Source organism: Oncorhynchus keta, chromosome 4 (genome assembly GCF_023373465.1).
Source record: "Oncorhynchus keta strain PuntledgeMale-10-30-2019 chromosome 4, Oket_V2, whole genome shotgun sequence".
NCBI classification, from domain to species: domain Eukaryota; kingdom Metazoa; phylum Chordata; class Actinopteri; order Salmoniformes; family Salmonidae; genus Oncorhynchus; species Oncorhynchus keta.
The window spans coordinates 60,904,932-60,924,510 of record NC_068424.1 but is presented as its reverse complement, the minus strand read 5'-3'; the positions used below and the strand labels follow the sequence as shown (position 1 = coordinate 60,924,510).

The following is a 19,579-nucleotide window of genomic DNA, read 5'->3' as shown; positions in this document are numbered from 1 at the left end:
ACTAAGAGATGATCATTTCAGCACCTTGGATAGGGACAACTCAGACTAGTGGGGTTAAACTCAGTGGAGCAGTTTCAGTCTCTGAAGCCCATTATCTTCTCATTCAAATAGCAAATGTAAAACAGTCAAAGTGTTTAAGTAATCGTCACCATATTTCCATCTGTCAAAGCAATTTGTTGAGTAAAGTGTTTTCTTAAATTCACTAAGCATGGATTTGTTTTAGATTTCTGCCTTGTGGTGTAATTCGTTGAGTTCATAACATGTCATGTTATTGAATGTCTTTAAAACAAAAGGTCTCCCTTTAAAACAAAATCTCTCACCTTGGCAATAAAAAACAGACAAAATAACTGACAAAATAACTGGTGTATAAAAAGCCAGCGGCTTTTTCATCTTTACTCAACACTTTTATTAGATAAATGATTTTCAACAAAGAGGAAATGACAAAAAACAGACTTTTCCATTGCTCGGTAATCAGCTTTTTTTTAGTCAATTCCGTAAGTTATTGGGTGAGCAAGAGAAAGCGGCTTGGAGTTAACACTGTATAAAAAAGGCTTGGCCCTCAGCACACAATATTATCTATCTAGAGTGATTGTAAGAAATCATCTTCACCGTTCTTAGCCCGGCACTAAAGGATTTTTACATGAAGAGATGGTTTCCTTGACACTGATCAAGCCTGTTCCTGGACTGAAAAGTGTCATAACATGATATTATATTTTATTGTAGAATTATTCTAAAAAAATTAGCAATAAACCTAGTTACTCACACATTGACCATGGACAACAACAGTAAAACACACCAAAGGACATCCATGGTAGATACTGAATGGACATATTCCACTCTTCCCACTATCTGGAAATACAAAACTTCTTAAACAATTCACATGTCGAACACATATAATTCTCTCTCTGTAGATAATTCAATAAATTGTAAGTCTTTAGTGGTATACAGTATATCAATTTTTTCTTATTAGTTAACAACATTCATCTACATTCACAACTATTTCAATTCATTCCAAAGGGAGGGGAGTGGGAATGTCACTGAAGGTCTCAAAGAAAGAAATTAGCCAAAATACTTTTCACATAGTCACACAGTTTTTACTTTTGAGGCTTGTATGAGAAATCTACATTGCAATTTAGAATTTAAGAGACAACATACCAGAAAAGGGGATATCCGTGTGCTTCTTTTAACATGCCCCTGAAATGCATGTGCTTACCAACCTGGCCTCCCTAAACAAAAACAACAGTTGGTTGATGATCCTTTTAACTTCATTTGTACTGTCAGACATTTTAGAGGAATCATAGCAATGAAAACCAGACAAAATGGAAGGAATCCAAACAAAGATGGCTACCACATGTGGAATGGGGATGGGAATAGAAAGTGGCCCCTATAGACCGTACTTTTGGAGTAGTTCGGACTGCCACTGCCTCTTGCGCTCAGGGAAAGCCTGTGGGATTTTGATGTTGTTAAAGTCCTGGATGCACTGCTTCATCTCTTCCTCTGCACTGGGTCTTTCCGTGTTCTTCTTCCTACTCAGGCCGCCCTCACGCCCCATCAGCGACTGGAAGAGCTCGCTGTTGCGTCGCTTATCCGGCAGCTGCATCCACTGCACTGACGAGCCCTTCTTGGAGGGTCGCCCCAGGGTGAGGGTGCTGGGCTGCCGGGAGACGGACTGGAGGGCTCCACAGGGGGCCACGGATCCCCCGCCACCTCCCCCACCCAGGTTGGGACCATCCTGGGGTGAGGTGGCCTCAGAGTGGGTCTCGGAGCTGGAGGTGGAGAGCTCGTTGAGGGACGTGCCGCTCTCGCTGCCCTTGTCAGTGCCCAGTTTGTCCTGCTTGCACTCTTCACAGTCTTGCTTGGGGGAGACGGTCTTCAATGCCGGCCCTGCCAAACAAACAGCAGAGAAACAAGGTCAGTCACATCTTAAGACAACCGAGTGGGAGCACATGTGTATGACATGCTGCTGTTTTCCCCTAATTTCTCCATGAGTGCCCACAGCTTTTCCACTTATTGGAACTATTACAATAGAGTAGAATACAATACAGTACATGCAAACCTGATTCATCTTGTTACTTTGTTGACCAGTTGAATCAGGTGTGCTACAATATTACTGGAATAGATCAAATAAGTGGAACAGCTGGGGCTAAACCATGATAGGTTAAGGAAACACTGTCAGAAATGCAGCTATCCAAGGTCTTGACTATTTGGCATACATTCTATCAATGCACAATCTTTCATATTTTCCATAAACTACTTAAATCAATGTATGCAAAAACATTTCAGAAAAAAATGATCTAAGTGAGAGACAAAAATAGTGAGCCACAGACATGACTGTACGACGTAGCTAAAAGTATCCCCCAAAATACCTCCTCTGCTATCTGAGAAAAATACATGACTGTACGACGTAGCTGCAGTGTCCCCCATAATACCTCCGCTGCTATCTGACAAAAATACATGACTGTACGACGTAGCTGCAGTGTCCCCCATAATACCTCCTCTGCTATCTGACAAAAATACATGACTGTACGACGTAGCTGCAGTGTCCCCCATAATACCTCCGCTGCTATCTGACAAAAATACATGACTGTACGACGTAGCTGCAGTGTCCCCCATAATACCTCCGCTGCTATTTGACAAAAATACATGACTGTACGATGTAGCTGCAGTGTCCCCCATAATACCTCCACTGCTATCTGAGAAACAGACATGATTGTACGATGTAGCTGCAGTGTCCCCCATAATACATCCTCTGCTATCTGAGAAACAGACATGATTGTACGATGTAGCTGCAGTGTCCCCCATAATACCTCCTCTGCTATCTGAGAAACAGACATGATTGTACGATGTAGCTGCAGTGTCCCCCATAATACATCCTCTGCTATCTGAGAAACAGACATGATTGTACGATGTAGCTGCAGTGTCCCCCATAATACCTCCTCTGCTATCTGAGAAACAGACATGATTGTACGATGTAGCTGCAGTGTCCCCCATAATACATCCTCTGCTATCTGAGAAACAGACATGATTGTACGATGTAGCTGCAAAGTGTCCCCCATAATACGTCCTCTGCTATCTGAGAAACAGACATGATTGTACGATGTAGCTGCAAAGTGTCCCCCACAATACATCCTCTGCTATCTGAGAAACAGACATGATTGTACGATGTAGCTGCAAAGTGTCCCCCATAATACATCCTCTGCTATCTGAGAAACATACATGATTGTACGATGTAGCTGCAAAGTGTCCCCCATAATACATCCTCTGCTATCTGAGAAACATACATGATTGTACGATGTAGCTGCAAAGTGTCCCATGGGGAAAAACAAAACAAACAAAAACATCCTCGGTAGATTTCTCCACACAGTAGTAGTCGTTATGAGGGACACTTTTCACAACTTTAGTGGGCTTTTGTGTTGGCTATCTTAAATCTTCCAGTCTTGCATTGTAAGAACATGAGATAACATGTGCCCATTCTTCCACTAATATTCTCATGTTACATAATTCACCCCCAAGGTAGAACAGTCAGAGTTGGAAACACGACCACAACAGTTAGTCAGGCAACAAGCTAATGTAATGAGAAATGCTCTTAGCTGAGCCAATCTCTCTCCCCCTCTCTCCGCACGCTGCAGACCCAAGGCATTAACAAGAACGGTTACAGTAAGAAGGCTAACGGCTCTCAGCACCCAGCATGAAATCCCTGTCAGTGGAGCACTAAAAAGTGCACCCAAGTGTTAAGTCAGTATGTTAAACTAAAAGGAGTTCAGCTGAGTTGCAAGCAGTGAGAGCAGTTGGCCTTTGCTCCCTGGCTGTGACAAACAGCTTCCTCAGCAACAACTGCTAAAGATTGAACCAGGAACTATGTTCTCCATCATTTGCAGTTACTCTATACTGCATGAATCAATTGATGCATTTTGAAGAAGTCAACCATTGAGGAAGGACCATTGCTTTAAAACCATTGAAGCATAGTACAGTAGATTACAAAATGTTTTTGACCAAAACATGACAGTTGCAGAAAATAATAAATAGATAATGTCAAGCAACATTTTCATTGTCAGCTGATTATGCACTGTAATTTACTGTAAAAACATTGAAATACACATTTGTAGAAAATAAATAATTCACTTAAATAACATTGTTTGTTGTTTATTTTTCCTAAATAGTATCCGAGAGCTGCCCAGTTCTCCGGTTGGCTTGTCAATAAAACACTGCCTCTGATTGGTGATAAAATTGCTAGCTCCAGGTCTGAGGGTACCAGGAGTCCATTAGACCTCAGCAAACACGCCCCTTACTGGGTTCTAAATCAGCTCAGCGTGACATAAGATTTGCCGGCTAGCTGACTACATAAGATGATCCTGGGAGCTAGAAATGATCCACTCATTAACACTGTTGACTATTGATTGCCATACATAACCATACATACTTACTGCTTGTTAATGTGTTATAGGCCCCCAATGTAAACATCCATAAAGCCTTTATAACAGTTTTATAAGACATACCAGCATTTGACATCAGATGTACCTGTCATCTATAGCACACATCATAACAAGCTTCATAACATATTTTGCCATTGTTCATAATATTAATTCCAGCCTATGGCAGATACATGTCTTATGTTGCTGCTATAAAGGCTTTATGAATGCATACATAGGCGGCCTATAAATCTCTGGTCCCACTTTGAAGGACGTTCAGCTTATAAAGGCTTCATAAAGCCTTCCTAAGCACTACATACATGTGTTGCAAAGCATCTATAACTGTATGTCATGCTTTATAAAGGGTTCATAGTCACATGACACCTCATCTCGTTCCCAGACACTTCTGCCCAAATGCGCGGAAGGTCTGGTTGACCAACACATCAAACAAGGTCTTCATGAGTTAGGGTTAGATTTAAAATAACATTTTAAGAAGATAAATTGTTGAAGTGGGCAGGGTTTAGCAATAATTCTGACTTTTTGACTGTGTTAAGTAGTGACAATGACAAATACTTTACTCAGTAAGTCACTCCTACAGAATTCAATGGTCACTCTCACTATGGTCAACTTTGAATGGTTGATATCCAAGGCTTATAGTATATACGGTGTGTGCAATAGCCTGGAGACGACGTTACACCAAGAAACACTTACCTTGATGAAGGCCCCTAATCTGAAATAATTTGTAAGTGTCTTTCTTCTGGAACCAAGTTACATGTTCCTCAGCACACAAACACGCACAAAACAAAAACAAGCCATACTGTGCACTACTGGACCCAGTCAGGTCTTTGACAACAATATAACGAGCCACACCGTGGGGTCCTGGACCCAGTCAGGTCTTTGACAACAATATAACGAGCCACACCGTGGGGTCCTGGACCCAGTCAGGTCTTTGACAACAATATAACGAGCCACACCGTGGGGTCCTGGACCCAGTCAGGTCTTTGACAACAATATAACGAGCCACACCGTGGGGTCCTGGACCCAGTCAGGTCTTTGACAACAATATAACGAGCCACACCGTGGGGTCCTGGACCCAGTCAGGTCTTTGACAACAATATAACGAGCCACACCGTGGGGTCCTGGACCCAGTCAGGTCTTTGACAACAATATAACGAGCCACACCGTGGGGTCCTGGACCCAGTCAGGTCTTTGACACAACAATATAACGAGCCCTACCATGGAGTGTTGGACCCAGTCAGGTCTCTGACACAACAATATAACGAGCCACACCGTGGGGTCCTGGACCCAGTCAGGTCTCTGACACAACAATATAACGAGCCACACCGTGGGGTCCTGGACCCAGTCAGGTCTTTGACAACAATATAACGAGCCCTACCATGGAGTGTTGGACCCAGTCAGGTCTTTGACACAACAATATAACGAGCCACACCGTGGGGTCCTGGACCCAGTCAGGTCTCTGACACAACAATATAACGAGCCACACCGTGGGGTCCTGGACCCAGTCAGGTCTCTGACACAACAATATAACAAGCCACACTGTGGGGTCCTGGACCCAGTCAGGTCTTTGACAACAATATAACAAGCCACACCGTGGGGTCCTGGACCCAGTCAGGTCTCTGACACAACAATATAACAAGCCACACCGTGGGGTACTGGGCCCAGTCAGTTCTTTGACAAACTCAGCCACTGCCCCGCTGAAAGATCAGCCACAAACTGTTGGCACCATTGTCACCGGGTTGTAATCAAGCCCTGGTCTCCAGCATGGGAACAGAAGAGGAATACCTGGTGAGGTAGTCTCAGATTGGACTGTTCAAATCATATTGGTTCTGAAACACACACATATACACACACATTTTGCAGGTCCATCAACCCATCTAAATACCTCTCACACACTACAGTAACCTGTTGATCATGAGAGAACCTTCAGAAATCAGCAGAACGCTAAAAGCCTATTTATCGACACTTTACGTGGTGTCCATTAATACTTTGTTTGAAATGAGACACATTCGGTCATTCATTTTAATTTTACTAGGCAAGTCAGTTAAGAACAAACTCTTATTTTCAATGACAGCCTAGGAACAGTGGGTTAACTGCCTGTTCCGGGGCAGAACGACAGATGTGTACCTTGTCAGCTCAGGGATTCAAACTTGCAACCTTCCGGTTACTAGTCCAACGCTCTAACCACTAGGCTACCCTGCCGCCCCACATCCATAAAGATTCTATATCACGTGGCACTGTGCTTACTATAAAGTCTAAAGGAATTATCATTAACTGCTCAAATAAATAAATATTAAAGACCAGTTTAAACCATATTTCCTTTTATTTTATTTTTTTTAAACAATACAAATACATTAAGTTTAAAAAAGTCCAGCAATGCAATTACATTGAATGCGAACAGTGAAGCTTGTCCCTGAGCTGGCTGACAATTGGTTCTTGCTTCTCTGCCTGCTGGAGGTACTGCATGTTGGTTCCAACCTAACAACGAGGAAAGTTGTCAGACCTGTTAGCTAGCTAGCAATTGCTGTGAAGTCACCGAAATTATTTGATCTAATGATTGAGGTAGTTTTGTAATCTAGCTCAACACATATAAATACTACAAACTAATTTAAATGACAACAAATATAGGTTTATTTACTAGTTTGTCACTGTCTAGTGGCACCACAAGTGGGCATTTGATTTGCTAACTCATTATATGTGAGCTTACTGCGCTATCGAAACACCGCTAACCAAACAGGGCATGCATGCACACTGAAACAAAGGCAGCTACAAGCAAAAATCAAAGTTTCTTATATTTTTCCCAGACCTCAAAAGTGGTCACCTGTTTTGATTTAAGCATTGCTGCGAACACAGAAAATCCAAGACAATCCAAATATGTTGTTTTTTCTATTAAAAAATGGGAAAAAAATTAAAATCCGAAACCTTGAAAAACAAAAGCAGAATATGGGAAAAAACTGAATTATGCAAAAGATAAATATATATTTTAAAGGGCCCTACCAATGTTTTTTGCTGTGCATGACTGCACTTTAGAGTGTGTGTCAAACTGCCGTGCAGCATTTTGTTGTAAGTTGAGGTCAAGTCCAATATTGACTATGCACCCAAGAGGGAAAGAGGTTGGGCCAATCTCGACCGGGTTTAGAATAATACAATTACATTTATTCAAATCGACTTACATTCACGGGTGCATACATTTTTACACATGGGTGGTCCCGGGAATCTAACCCACTATCCTGGTATTGCAATGCTTTACCAAGATGCATGACAAGGTAATAAATGCTTTGTGAAGCATCAGTTTAATATGATTTTGAAAGCTTTTATTAAGCAGTGGGTTATGTCACACATTTATTCCACATTTATAAACCTTTTATAGAGCATGACCTACTGTACGGTTATAGATGCTTTGTAACACATTCATGTAGCACTTATGGAGGCTTCAAGAAGCGTTTAAAAGCTGAGCGTCATTTAAAGCTGAACCAAATCTCGTAATGGTTACCAAAGCTTCATACTGTTGAGGCAGTTAGCGACTCCCACCAATTTAACACAGTGAAAGAGGATTGACAGTAAGATGTGAGAGAGATGGATGGTTATCTGGCTGCAGCTTTCATTTTATAGGATGTTGTCAATCATGACAGTCTCTGAGATTGCCTATCAGAACATAACATCAGGTGGGCAGGCCTAGCTATTTCATCAACTGGATTCTTCTGCTGAAGCTGTTGCTATGGTCAAACGAGGAGTTTATTAGGCAAATGTCATCAGAGCTGGGCAAAAAATCAATCCCATTTTCACAGCAGGAAAATAGAAATGTTACTGAGCCTCATATTTAGCTAATTAGCTTAATTGTGATAAATTAGAGCATGTTTCTGAGGTGAAATAACTAATGCTGACAGTGAAAGGGTGTCTTTTTGTAGCATAGGTATTTTGTGATGTCCCACAGAGCAGGTTTGTTGTAGAATTGTTTTGATTAAATACAACTCCTGGTTTTATAGCATCAGAACATGAGGCAGCATTTCAGCAAAGCCAATTATGTCTGTATACAGTATGTCTCAAATATTAAACATACAGAGATAACGCTACTACACCCCGCTACCCACTGCACATCTAAACAAAAACAACACAACAATTATCTACATAAACAACAGCAGCGGTGGCTTGTGTTCGAATGTCAGCCACCCTTGGGGTTTGTGTGGGTCACAGCATGCCCATATTAGAAAACACATGCAGGCTGCGAATCAGTGATTTACCTCAAAGGCATCGTAATGCAAAGGCTTCCAATTTGGTTTACTATCTCACTAATAGGAACAGCAGCCCAGCTCCCAGGGACGCCACACATCATGGAATCCTGAGTGACTACAATTCACAAAGACTGCCTCTGCCACAGAAACGCATGACACATAGTATTTAGATCCAAGATCACTCATCCCACAATGTAGTTTCTTTGTGTGGAGAGAGATGTTTCTACCTCAAGAAAAACTGGGAATTACAGCTCTCTTTTTCTCTGATACACACGCTAATGCAGGGGCTTTCTCCGAAAAAATGACTGTGGATTAAATTGTATCACAAGAACATAGAGGTAACTACCAAAATAAAGGGAACACCAAGTGTCTTAATAGGGTGTTCGGCCACCACGAGCTGCCAGAACAGCTTCAATGAGCCTTGGCAAAGATTCTACAAGTGGCCTTAAACCATGCCAGGAAATGCACCCCATTCCATAACATATACTTTGTATCCTTAATTTACTCAAGTATTTCCTTTATCTTGGCAGTCAGCAGTATGCCTACAGTTGAGAAGGCTGCAATTTGGGAAGTAGGCAAGCCAAATATAGAACAGCTTGCTGTGTTGTGGCTATAGAGATATAATCCATAGAAGGATTTGTAACCTCTTACCCTGGCACTTTGACTGTTAAACTCATGGGCACACGAGCAATGCCTGCCAGTCTTGATTTGAATGGGACCTGCCATCTATGGATTATATTTGTATGGTCGGTTGTGGCTGCAGTTTTCCTTTTGTACATTTCTAAATACAGTTGTGCGAAAAACCTAGTTTTAAAAGCAAATGCTGCTGAATAGCTAATAATCTAACAAATGGAAACAATTTTGAATCAACAGCAGCACTGTTTTTAAAAGTAGCTAGTAGTTAGGCTATTGCCATGATGAGGACATCGGTGCCTATGGCTTCATCTTCATCATTAGGTGAGTCAGTGTGCCACCAGAAAATGCATTTAGTAGCCTACTCTATATACACTGCTCAAACAAATAAAGTGAACACTTAAACAACACAATGTAACTCCAAGTCAATCACACTTCTGTGAAATCAAACTGTCCACTTAGGAAGCAACACTGATTGACAATAAATTTCACATGCTGTTGTGCAAATGGAATAGACAACAGGTGGAAATTATAGGCAATTAGCAAGACACCTCCAATAAAGGACTGGTTCTGCAGGTGGTGACCACAGACCACTTCTCAGTTCCTATGCTTCCTGGCTGATGTTTTGGTCACTTTTGAATGCTGGCGGTGCTTTCACTCGAGTGGTAGCATGAGACGGAGTCTACAACCCAGACAAGTGGCTCAGGTAGTGCAGCTCATCCAAGATGAAACATCAATGCGAGCTGTGGCAAGAAGGTTTGCTGTGTCTGTCAGCGTAGTGTCCAGAGCATGGAGGCGCTACCAGAAGACAGGCCAGTACATCAGGAGACGTGGAGGAGGCCGTAGGAGGGCAACAACCCAGCAGCATGAGGACCCGACGTCCACAGATGGGGGTTGTGCTTACAGCCCAACACCGTGCAGGACGTTTGGCATTTGCCAGAGAACACCAAGATTGGCAAATTCGCCACTGGCGTTCTATGCTCTTCACAGATGAAAGCAGGTTCACACTGAGCACATGTGACAGACGTGACAGAGTCTGGAGACGCCGTGGAGAACGTTCTGCTGCCTACAACATCCTCCAGCATGACCAGTTTGGCGGTGGGTCGGTCATGGTGTGGGGTGGCATTTCTTTGGGGGGCTGCACAGCCCTCCATGTGCTTGCCAGAGGTAGCCTGACTGCCATTAGGTACCGAGATGAGATCCTCAGACCCCTTGTGAGACCATATGCTGGTGCGTTGGCCCTGTGTTCCTCCTAATGCAAGACCATGCTAGACCTCATGTGGCTGGAGTGTGTCAGCAGTTCCTGCAAGAGGAAGGCATTGATGCTATGGACTGGCCCGCCCGTTCCCCAGACCTGAATCCAATTGAGCACATCTGGGACATCATGTCTCGTTCCCATCCACCAACGCCACGTTGCACCACAGACTGTCCAGGAGTTGGCGGATGCTTTAGTCCAGGTCTGGGAGGAGATCCCTCAGGAGACCATCCGCCCCATCATCAGGAGCATGCCCAGGTGTTGTAGGGAGGTCATACAGGCACGTGGAGGCCACACACACTACTGAGCTTCATTTTGACTTGTTTTAAGGACATTGAATCAAAGTTGGATCAGCCTGTAGTGTGTTTTTCCACTTTAATTTTGAGTGTGACTCCAAATCCAGACCTCCATGGGTTGATACATTTGATTTCCATTGATAATATTTGTGTGATTTTGTTGTCAGCACATTCAACTATGTAAAGAAAAAAGTATTTAATAAGAATATTTCATTCATTCAGATCTAGGATGTGTTAATTTAGTGTTCCCTTTATTTTTTTTAGCACTGTATATACACTACCGTTCAAAAGTTTGGGGTCACTTAGAAATGTCCTTGTTTTTGAAAGAAAATCAATTGTTTTGTCCATTTAAAATAACATCAAATTGATCAGAAATACAGTGTAGACATTGTTAATGTTGTAAATGACTATTGTAGCTGGAAAAAGCATATATTTTTATGGAATATCTACATAGGCGTACAGAGGCCCATTATCAGCAACCATCACTCCTGTGTTCCAATGGCATGTTGTGTTGGCTAAGTTTATCATTTTAAAAAGGTCTAATTGAGCAATAGAAAACCCTTTTCAATTAGGTTAGCACAGCTGAAAACTGTTCTTCTGATTAAAGAAGCAATACAACTGGCCTTCTTTTTACTTGTTGAGTATCAGCATTTGTGGGTTTGATTATAGGCTCAAAATGAGAAATGAAGGCTATTCCATGCTAGAAATGGCCAAGAAACTGAAGATCTAGTACAACGCTGTGTACTACTCCCGTCACAGAACAGTGCAAACTGACTCTAACCAGAATAAAAAGAGTAATGGGAGGCCCCGGTGCACAACTGAGCAAGAGGACAAGTACATTAGAGTGTTTAGTTTGAGAAACAGGTGCCTCACAAGTCCACAACTGGCAGCTTCATTAAATCGTACCCGCAAAAAACACCAGTCTCAACGTCAACAGTGCTGGCCTTCTAGGCAGAGTTGCAAAGAAAAAGCCAGAAGAACTCTGTCTAGAAGTCCAGCATCCAGGAGTTGCCTCTTCACTGTTAACGTTGAGTTTCAGAAGACAATTATTTGTTTCTGGCCATTTTGAGCCTGTAATCGAATCCACAAATGCTGACACTCCAGATACTCAACTAGTCTAAAGAAGGCCAGTTAAATTTCTTCTTTAATAATCAGCAGCACAGTTTTCAGCTGTGCTACCATAATTGCAAAAGGGTTTTCTATTGATCAAATAGACCTTTTAAAATTATAAACTTGGATTAGCTAACGTGCCACTGGAACACAGGAGTGATGGTTGCTGATAATGGGCCTCTGTACACCTATCAGCTGATTTTTAATGGAATATCTACATAGGTGTACAGAGGCCCATTATCAGCAACCATCACTCTTGTGTTCCAGTGGCACATTAGCTAATCCAAGTTAATACCCCCCAAATTGGACCCTACTAAAATAGGTTCCACATATGCAGGGTTGGGGAGTAACGGATTACATGTAATGGAAAGCAAAAAAATGGTAACTGTAATCCATTAAATTACCAGCAAAAAAAATTGTAATCTGATTACAGATACCTTTTAAAAACTAGATGATTACTTTGAGGATTACTTTTAAATAAGTTTAAGTTTGTTCCACCTTAGCGAGTCTGACCACAAGTCAGGGGCCACTATGATGACACACCAAATGTGTTTGATGGATCACAGGACAAGAGCAGGTATAGGTTTTTGTAGGCTACAGTCCAAGCTATGTCTTCCAATGGTGCGACTGCTGTCGGCATCCAAAGATTATCCAACTTGAATAAACACTTAGAGGTAAGGATGACAGCAGTGGTGTAGTCTATGGCGACAGGGATATCACTTATTATTGATATCTACATAGTGCATTAATGTGAATCACACTGCTGATCTTTCATTTAACTTTTTTGCGCCTTACAGATTGTGGTTGTAATCTAAAAGTAATGGAATGTAATCAGATTACGTTACTGAGTTTGGGTAATCCAAAAGTTACGTTACCAATTACAATTTTGGACAGGTAACTGTAACGAATTACGTTTATAAAGTAACCTACCCAACTCTGCCCATATGTGGAAATCCTACAAATGCATCTGCTCAACTATGGCACATGGTCGGTGTCTCTCTCTCTCTCTCTCTCTCTCTCTCAGCAATTTTTAAATTGAATCGAATCGTTGCCAGATTTGGTTTTACCGTCTTTCTCTGCTCTCACTGGTACCAACGGGAAAATAATACAATAGTATGTAGAACGTTCCCTGGGCCTTTACAAAAGCAGAGAATGTTGTGTCCCACTGTCTCCCATCTGATTTGAAAATAGAGCATAAATAACTTACTCAATGCTTAGACAACTAAAGTCAAGCTAATAGAGTGTCCAGTAGAGTTAGAGAGCCAGTACATAAGGGGAGAAAATGCAACTCCATTTGACGAATAGCATGTCATAAGAGGAGTAAGGCCCTCCCGTTTGAGTTCTTCTTCACCTCTTCCATCTTGTTCGACAAAGGCTTTGTCAGAAATGGCACCCTATGCCCTATGTGTAGCCCATAGGGCCCCTGTCAAAAGTAGTCCACTATGTAGGGAATAGGAAGCCATTTGGGTGACAGACAAAACTATCCCTTCAGAAAATGTGCCGTCCTCGCTTTTCAATAGGGACAAGTGGAGTTCAGGTGAATAGAGAAATCAAGGTTTACTACCTCACTAAGAGAAAGCCTCTATTACTGTACAGCCAAGCAGTCATCAATGGGCTTTGTGTGGGATGGTTCTTTTAAGGATCTTGGCACACTCTCTGAAGCAGATGGTAGTCTATCTCGATAAGGCTTAGTGATGCTGTTCAATCAAAACCACATGACAGTATTAAATCAGGAACATAGAGTGTTAACATACCTTCATATAACTCAAATAAAAATGCAGAATGGTTTGTGGTACTGTAATTCATAGCAAGTAGACCACTCTACGGTAGATGTTCCAGTGTAGTATGTGCATAGGCAGTAGTGTTATTGGATAGCAGCTATTTTGATTAAAGTTTTGATTAAATTATTGTTTTACCTACTGGCTACTGTAGTTGAATGCACCTCTGGATAAGAGCATCAACGAATTGACTGAAGTGTAAAATAAAATATAGTGCATGTAATCAAAGACGCTGTTACGGTTTTCTTCCGTCGAAAGAGAGTCGGACCAAAATGCAGCTTGGTTAGTTCGATACATCTTTAATGAAGAAAAACACACGAACAATACAAAAACAGCAAACGGAATGAGAAAACCTATACAGCCTATCTTTTTTTTTTTAAATAAAAAATAATGTATTATCTTCAATACCATTCATTCTTTACAACTCATAATTTTCATACATACTCAAATAATTGTATTTTAATTAAAAACTAATTTAACTAAACATAAACCCCAAACAAAACCTCAGGGGAGCATCTTCCCTCCCCGTCACCTTACAAAATACCTTTCCCTATCTCCCCGTCCCTAATCTATACCCTTACAAATCTAAATGACACCCAGCCCTAAACCCCCCTTCCACCTCTCCCGAGCAGCATGCTGCCCCCACTTCCTCTCCTCCCTCTTCATCCTCCCCCTCAAATCTCCTTCCACCCTCCTCACTATCCCTTCCACCCCCCAATCTCTCCCTGTCTTCACCATGTTCTGCCTTGCTTCCCACAGCCCCCGTTTAAAGAGACTCATGAGAAGCCAGAGCAGAAACCTGTCCCTATCCGTCCCTCTCGCGCTCCCCTCACCTCTCTCTAACCTGGCCCACGTCAATACAAAATCCCCCCTTACCAAACCTAACAACACCCATGCCCTAGCCCATACTACTCCGGGAACGGCACAGTCCCAAAAGACATGGCGCACAGTCTCCTCCCTGCCACAAGAGGATCTTGGACAGGTGGGGGATTGCACCAAACTATACCGGTACTTGATGGAACGTACCGGCAAGCACTTATGGAGGCTCAACCAATTCAGGTCCTTGAGCCTGTTGTCCAGACCCCGCGCCTGCACTCCCTCACAGACCACTTCCGAGATGCCCACTACAGGCGCCGGATTCCCTGCCTTTCTGACCTCCTCATACAAGTGCCTGTGATCTAAACCTACTCGGGCAACTTCAACCTCAGGGTGCGCACGCAGCCACTTGGCTGCATGACCAAAGTGCCACGGCAGCTGTTCCGCCCGAGGACCCGTGTTAGACCACACCATTACGCTTCTCGCCTAAGAAGAACACCGGCAGGAGGTAACCGGACGGGTGTATCAATGGATGAGCAAGCAACGTTAACAAGAAAGAAACAAAAATTGTGTCCAGCTTGAGGGGGAAATGTGGTACCTCCCTACCTCCCTACCTCCCTCCCCGATGGGACAGATCATGCGTGCCCTGGCGACCCACTCGCACCTGCCACTCCACATAAACTGAAACACAAGCCTCACTAGAGGCCTCCTCAGACAAGTCGGCAATGGGTAGATGTACGCCAAATACAAAAGAGACGGCAACACATCCACCTTTAGGACCAGGACTTTGCCCATAAAAGACAAATACCTAGCCTTCCACATTGCTAGCTTCCTCTGTACCACTGCGATACGCATGTTCCAGTTTAGCGTCGCTGAGCCGGAGGTCTCAAAATGGACCCTGAGAATCCTCAGGGCCCCCTCACAGAGAGATAACCCCCAGGCACATCCGTTCTACCGCGCCATCTTCCGAAAAACTTGACGGAAGACTTTGCATGGTTCAGAACTGCTCCCGACGCTCGGGTGAAATCCCCAAAGATGGCAAGGGACCTTGTCAGGCACGAGTCCTTGCACAGCAGCAAGGAAGTGTCGTTGGCGTACTGCGTCATCTTAACACGCAGCCCACCACTTCCAGGGATCAACAAGCCTTCCACCCCTGTGTCTGCCCTAATGGCAGCCCCCAGAGGCTCCATGTACAGAACGAAGAGGAGAGCCCAGAGTGGGCACCCCTGCTTGACCCCAGACGAGAGGTCAAAAACGTCACCCAAGTGACTATTTACACTAACTCGGCACCCCGCTCCGACATATAATGTACGAATCCATCCTATGAACTTCTCCCCAAATCCTAATCGACCTAACACTCTGAATAAAAAGGATCTATTCACGCGATCAAAGGCTTTCGCCTGATCTAGCGCTGCTACCATTAAAGGCAGTCCTCTATCTTCAACCCAAGCGATGGAGTCCCTGATTAACTGTAGGTTCCATCTAATAGAGCGGCCCTCTACCCCGCACGTCTGATCCTCATGGACGACGTAGGGAAGGGCTGTGCGCAACCGGTCTGCTAAAACCTTTGTAAGTAGCTTGTAATCTACACACAGAATGGTCAATGGCCGCCAGTTGCCAAGGTCTGTTACTTCCCCCTTCTTATATAAAAGTGACAGCACACCAACAGCCATTGATCCCCCCCGGGACCCCCGTCTCAAGGATGGCCTTCAAGACTTCGAGGACCACTGGTCCAAGTATACCCCAAAACTTGAGATAAAACTCAGCCGGCAGCCCATCCATCCCAGGCACCTTCCCTTTTCCCATCCTCCTAAGAGCGCTCTCAACCTCTTCTAGTGAAATCTGGGCCTCCATCACTTCTCTAATGTCCTCCGGCAACCGCCTGGACAAGTGTTCTAAAAACACATTTCCCTGCTCTACATCTATTTCCCTTTCCTTAAATAAACCTTGGAAATGATCAGTTGTCACCCTGACCATATCCTCTGGTTCTCTAACTATACTACCATTTTCTTCCCTAACACCATGCATTACCTTCCTACTCTGTCTGGCCCTAACCAACTTAAAGAACATAGCAGAACAAGTCTCATTATGTTCTAAAAAGCCATTATGCGCACGCTCCAGGAAAGCTCGAGCCTTCCACTCCTGCAACTTCCCGAGCTGCGCCTTTAGGGTTGCGGATCTCTCCCAGTCAAACGACCCGCCGAGGTTGCCTGCCTCATATTCGAGTTCAATTAACCTTTGGATACGATCCATCTCCCTCCTCTCCTCCCTTTTTTCCCTCTTGCAATACCCTATTATAAAAGCCCTAATCCTCACCTTAACTAATTCCCACCACTCTAACACCCCCTCGCACATGGACCGGAGGCCTTCAAGCCTCCAAAAGAAACCATAAAACCCGTCAACAAAAGCCTGCTCCTCCAGCACATCCCGATCTAACTTCCAGTACCCCCTACCAAAGAGGCAGACTGGCGACTCCACCTGCAGGAGCACCCCGTCGTGATCCGAAAAGAAAACAGGCAACAGCCGCCCAGACAACTTACCCAAAGACCTGGGTACAAAAATATAGTCGAGCCTCCGCTCAACCCCCTGGAGTTGCACCATGTAGGTCCGGCCATTTTCGGTGTAGTGTGCAGACCACCATCCACCAGACCATGGCAAGCCCGGCAATGGCGCCTACACTGCTATCCCCCCCTATTCCTAAATCTGTATTAAAATCCCCCCCTATCACTAATTTCCTATTTGTGACACACAGGGGCGTCAGACAGTCCACCATCTCCCTCCTGTCTGCCACCACCTGTGGCCCATACACCACCACTAATCTAAATTTACAATCCCTTATCGTGACATCCACCCCTATAACCCTCCCCTGCATTACCACAAAAGAATCCTCCACTTTTACCTCCCTGTGCCCACACAAAATCCCTACCCCAGATGAGTGCACCCCCCCAATACCCCAAACCGACTCACCCTTGTCCCACTCCCTCTTAAACCTACTAACATCCCCTCCATCCCTCAGGTGAACCTCCTGTAAAAAACAAAAATCAAACCCCACACCCTCCAAATAACTAAAAACCGCCCTCCTCTTAACAAAATCCCTTAAACCCCTTACATTTAAACTAATAAAAGTACAATTAGACCCCATGAAATAATAAAATAAAAACATGTAATACACTCAAATTCTAAACCCAGACAGAAAAAAAAAACAGGAGACTCACCCGATGCTCCCCTGCTCCATATCTACTGGTGAGAACACCATCCGTACTCCCGACATCCCCCCCTCTTCCTCCATCTCACCAACCCAGGATGCAGGAATAGTGTTTGGCTTCGGGGTGCCCTGCACCCTGGGTCTACCCCCACAATCCTCCCCCTCCCCAGTGCTGCAGCTGGATTGGAAAAAAAATCGGGGAGGCTGAGTCCCCAAACAAAAAGCTCCCCACCTCCTCCTGTACCCAGTCCTGAGTCTTGTTAGGTGTGTCCCCACCCAACAGAAGTTGAGGGCCTGGGGAAACCAGCAGCAACCCAGAGGTTTCTCCCACCCCCATCACTCTCTTGGCCATCCCCTCCCTCTCACTGTCGGCCAATCTCACCCTCCTCTTCATTCTCTTCTTTGGTGATGGCGCCAGTGGAGAGATACCACCCTCCCCCCCACCAGCTCCTCCACCATACCCCTCATCTCTTCCACCAGGGCACTTTCCCCCCAGTCCACTTACTCTTCCACCGTCTCCTTCTCCAACACTCCTCCCTCGCTTTCTTCTCTCTCATGCTCCTCCACTCGGTTGCCTTCTTCCGCCACTTTTCCTGGTTCTCCTACTCCCGTGCCTTCCGTTTCCTTCTCTCTTCCATCCGCCGCTTCTTGCTCCTCCTCCTTCCTTGCGGCCCTCCCCTCTGGACCTGTACTCTGGTCATGAGGCGTGCTTCCTTCCCTTCCTCTTCTTCCCCCATCCCCCGCTCCTGCTCCCCCTCCCCCAGCCGCAGACGCATATGACCTCTGACGAGCCGGGCACACCCGCCACAGGTGTGCTGACGAGCCACACCCGTGGCACGCCTTAGGCTTGTCACAATCCCTCGCCTCGTGTTCCTCAGATCCACAAAATTTGCATTTTCTTGTGCTGCACGAAGCGAATATGTGGCCGTAGGCCATACAGCGCCTGCAAAATGGGGGCTGACGTGCATAAAACAACGTCCCCCTGTCAGCCCCCAGGGAGAACATAGCAGGAGGATGGAGATAGCCACCATGTCCCTTTGGGTCCTCCCTGAGGAGTGCCTGGAAGCCTCTCCTCCCATTCCAAAACCCAAGGGATTCTTTGAGGTGCCTTGCTGAGGAGACGTTATCCATGTATCTCCCCAGAAAGGCCCTCACCTCTTCGTCCTTAACGTAAGGGTTGTAAATGTTGACAGTTACAACCCTAAAGTTGTTCTTCGCCAGGCTTGTTATTTCATAGTGGCTCATCGGCCTCTCACCTCCCACTGCTCTTGCCCTTCTCAGGATATCATCGTGTTTCTCCTCTGTATATAGTGCCACGTCGTATGCTCCCTCCAACGAGTTGCCTTGGAAACAAAACACGTCCTTCACCGTCAGCTTTAGAATCCCCATCAATATTATCCTTCCAAAAGTTTCCCGTCCTAAAGGCTCAAACTCCTTTTCCTTCCAAGCAAACCGAATCGTGTTGGCCAGCCCAATCCCAGGGACCGACCGTGTTGATGGATTTAGCACCATCTCCGCAAGGAGAATGGCGCTCGTTCTCTTCTCTTCCAAAACAAGGACAAAAGAAAAACCAAAGTGACTGAGCCTATCTGGTGACAACTAACACAGAGACAGGAACAATCACCCACAAAATACTCAAAGAATATGGCTGCCTAAATACGGTTCCCAATCAGAGACAACGATAATCACCTGACTCTGATTGAGAACCGCCTCAGGCAGCCATAGACTATGCTAGACACCCCACAAAAACCCCATGACAAAAACGCACCACAATAACCCATGTCATACCCTGGCCTGACCAAATAAATGAAGACAAACATACATTAC

The 19,579-nt window shown here is 44.5% G+C and overlaps 1 protein-coding gene across 1 annotated transcript in view; it reads right to left on the bottom strand.

The window, feature by feature from the left end:
• Window positions 1-367: 367 nt before the first annotated feature.
• Window positions 368-19,579, bottom strand: part of LOC118383987 (BTB/POZ domain-containing protein KCTD8-like) — a 43,097-nt gene continuing 23,885 nt past the window's right edge. The window contains exon 2 of the mRNA XM_035770351.2: window positions 368-1,884. Within this exon, the coding sequence (XP_035626244.1) occupies window positions 1,385-1,884 (500 nt within the window). The 3' untranslated portion in view covers window positions 368-1,384. The remainder of the gene's footprint in view (window positions 1,885-19,579) is intronic.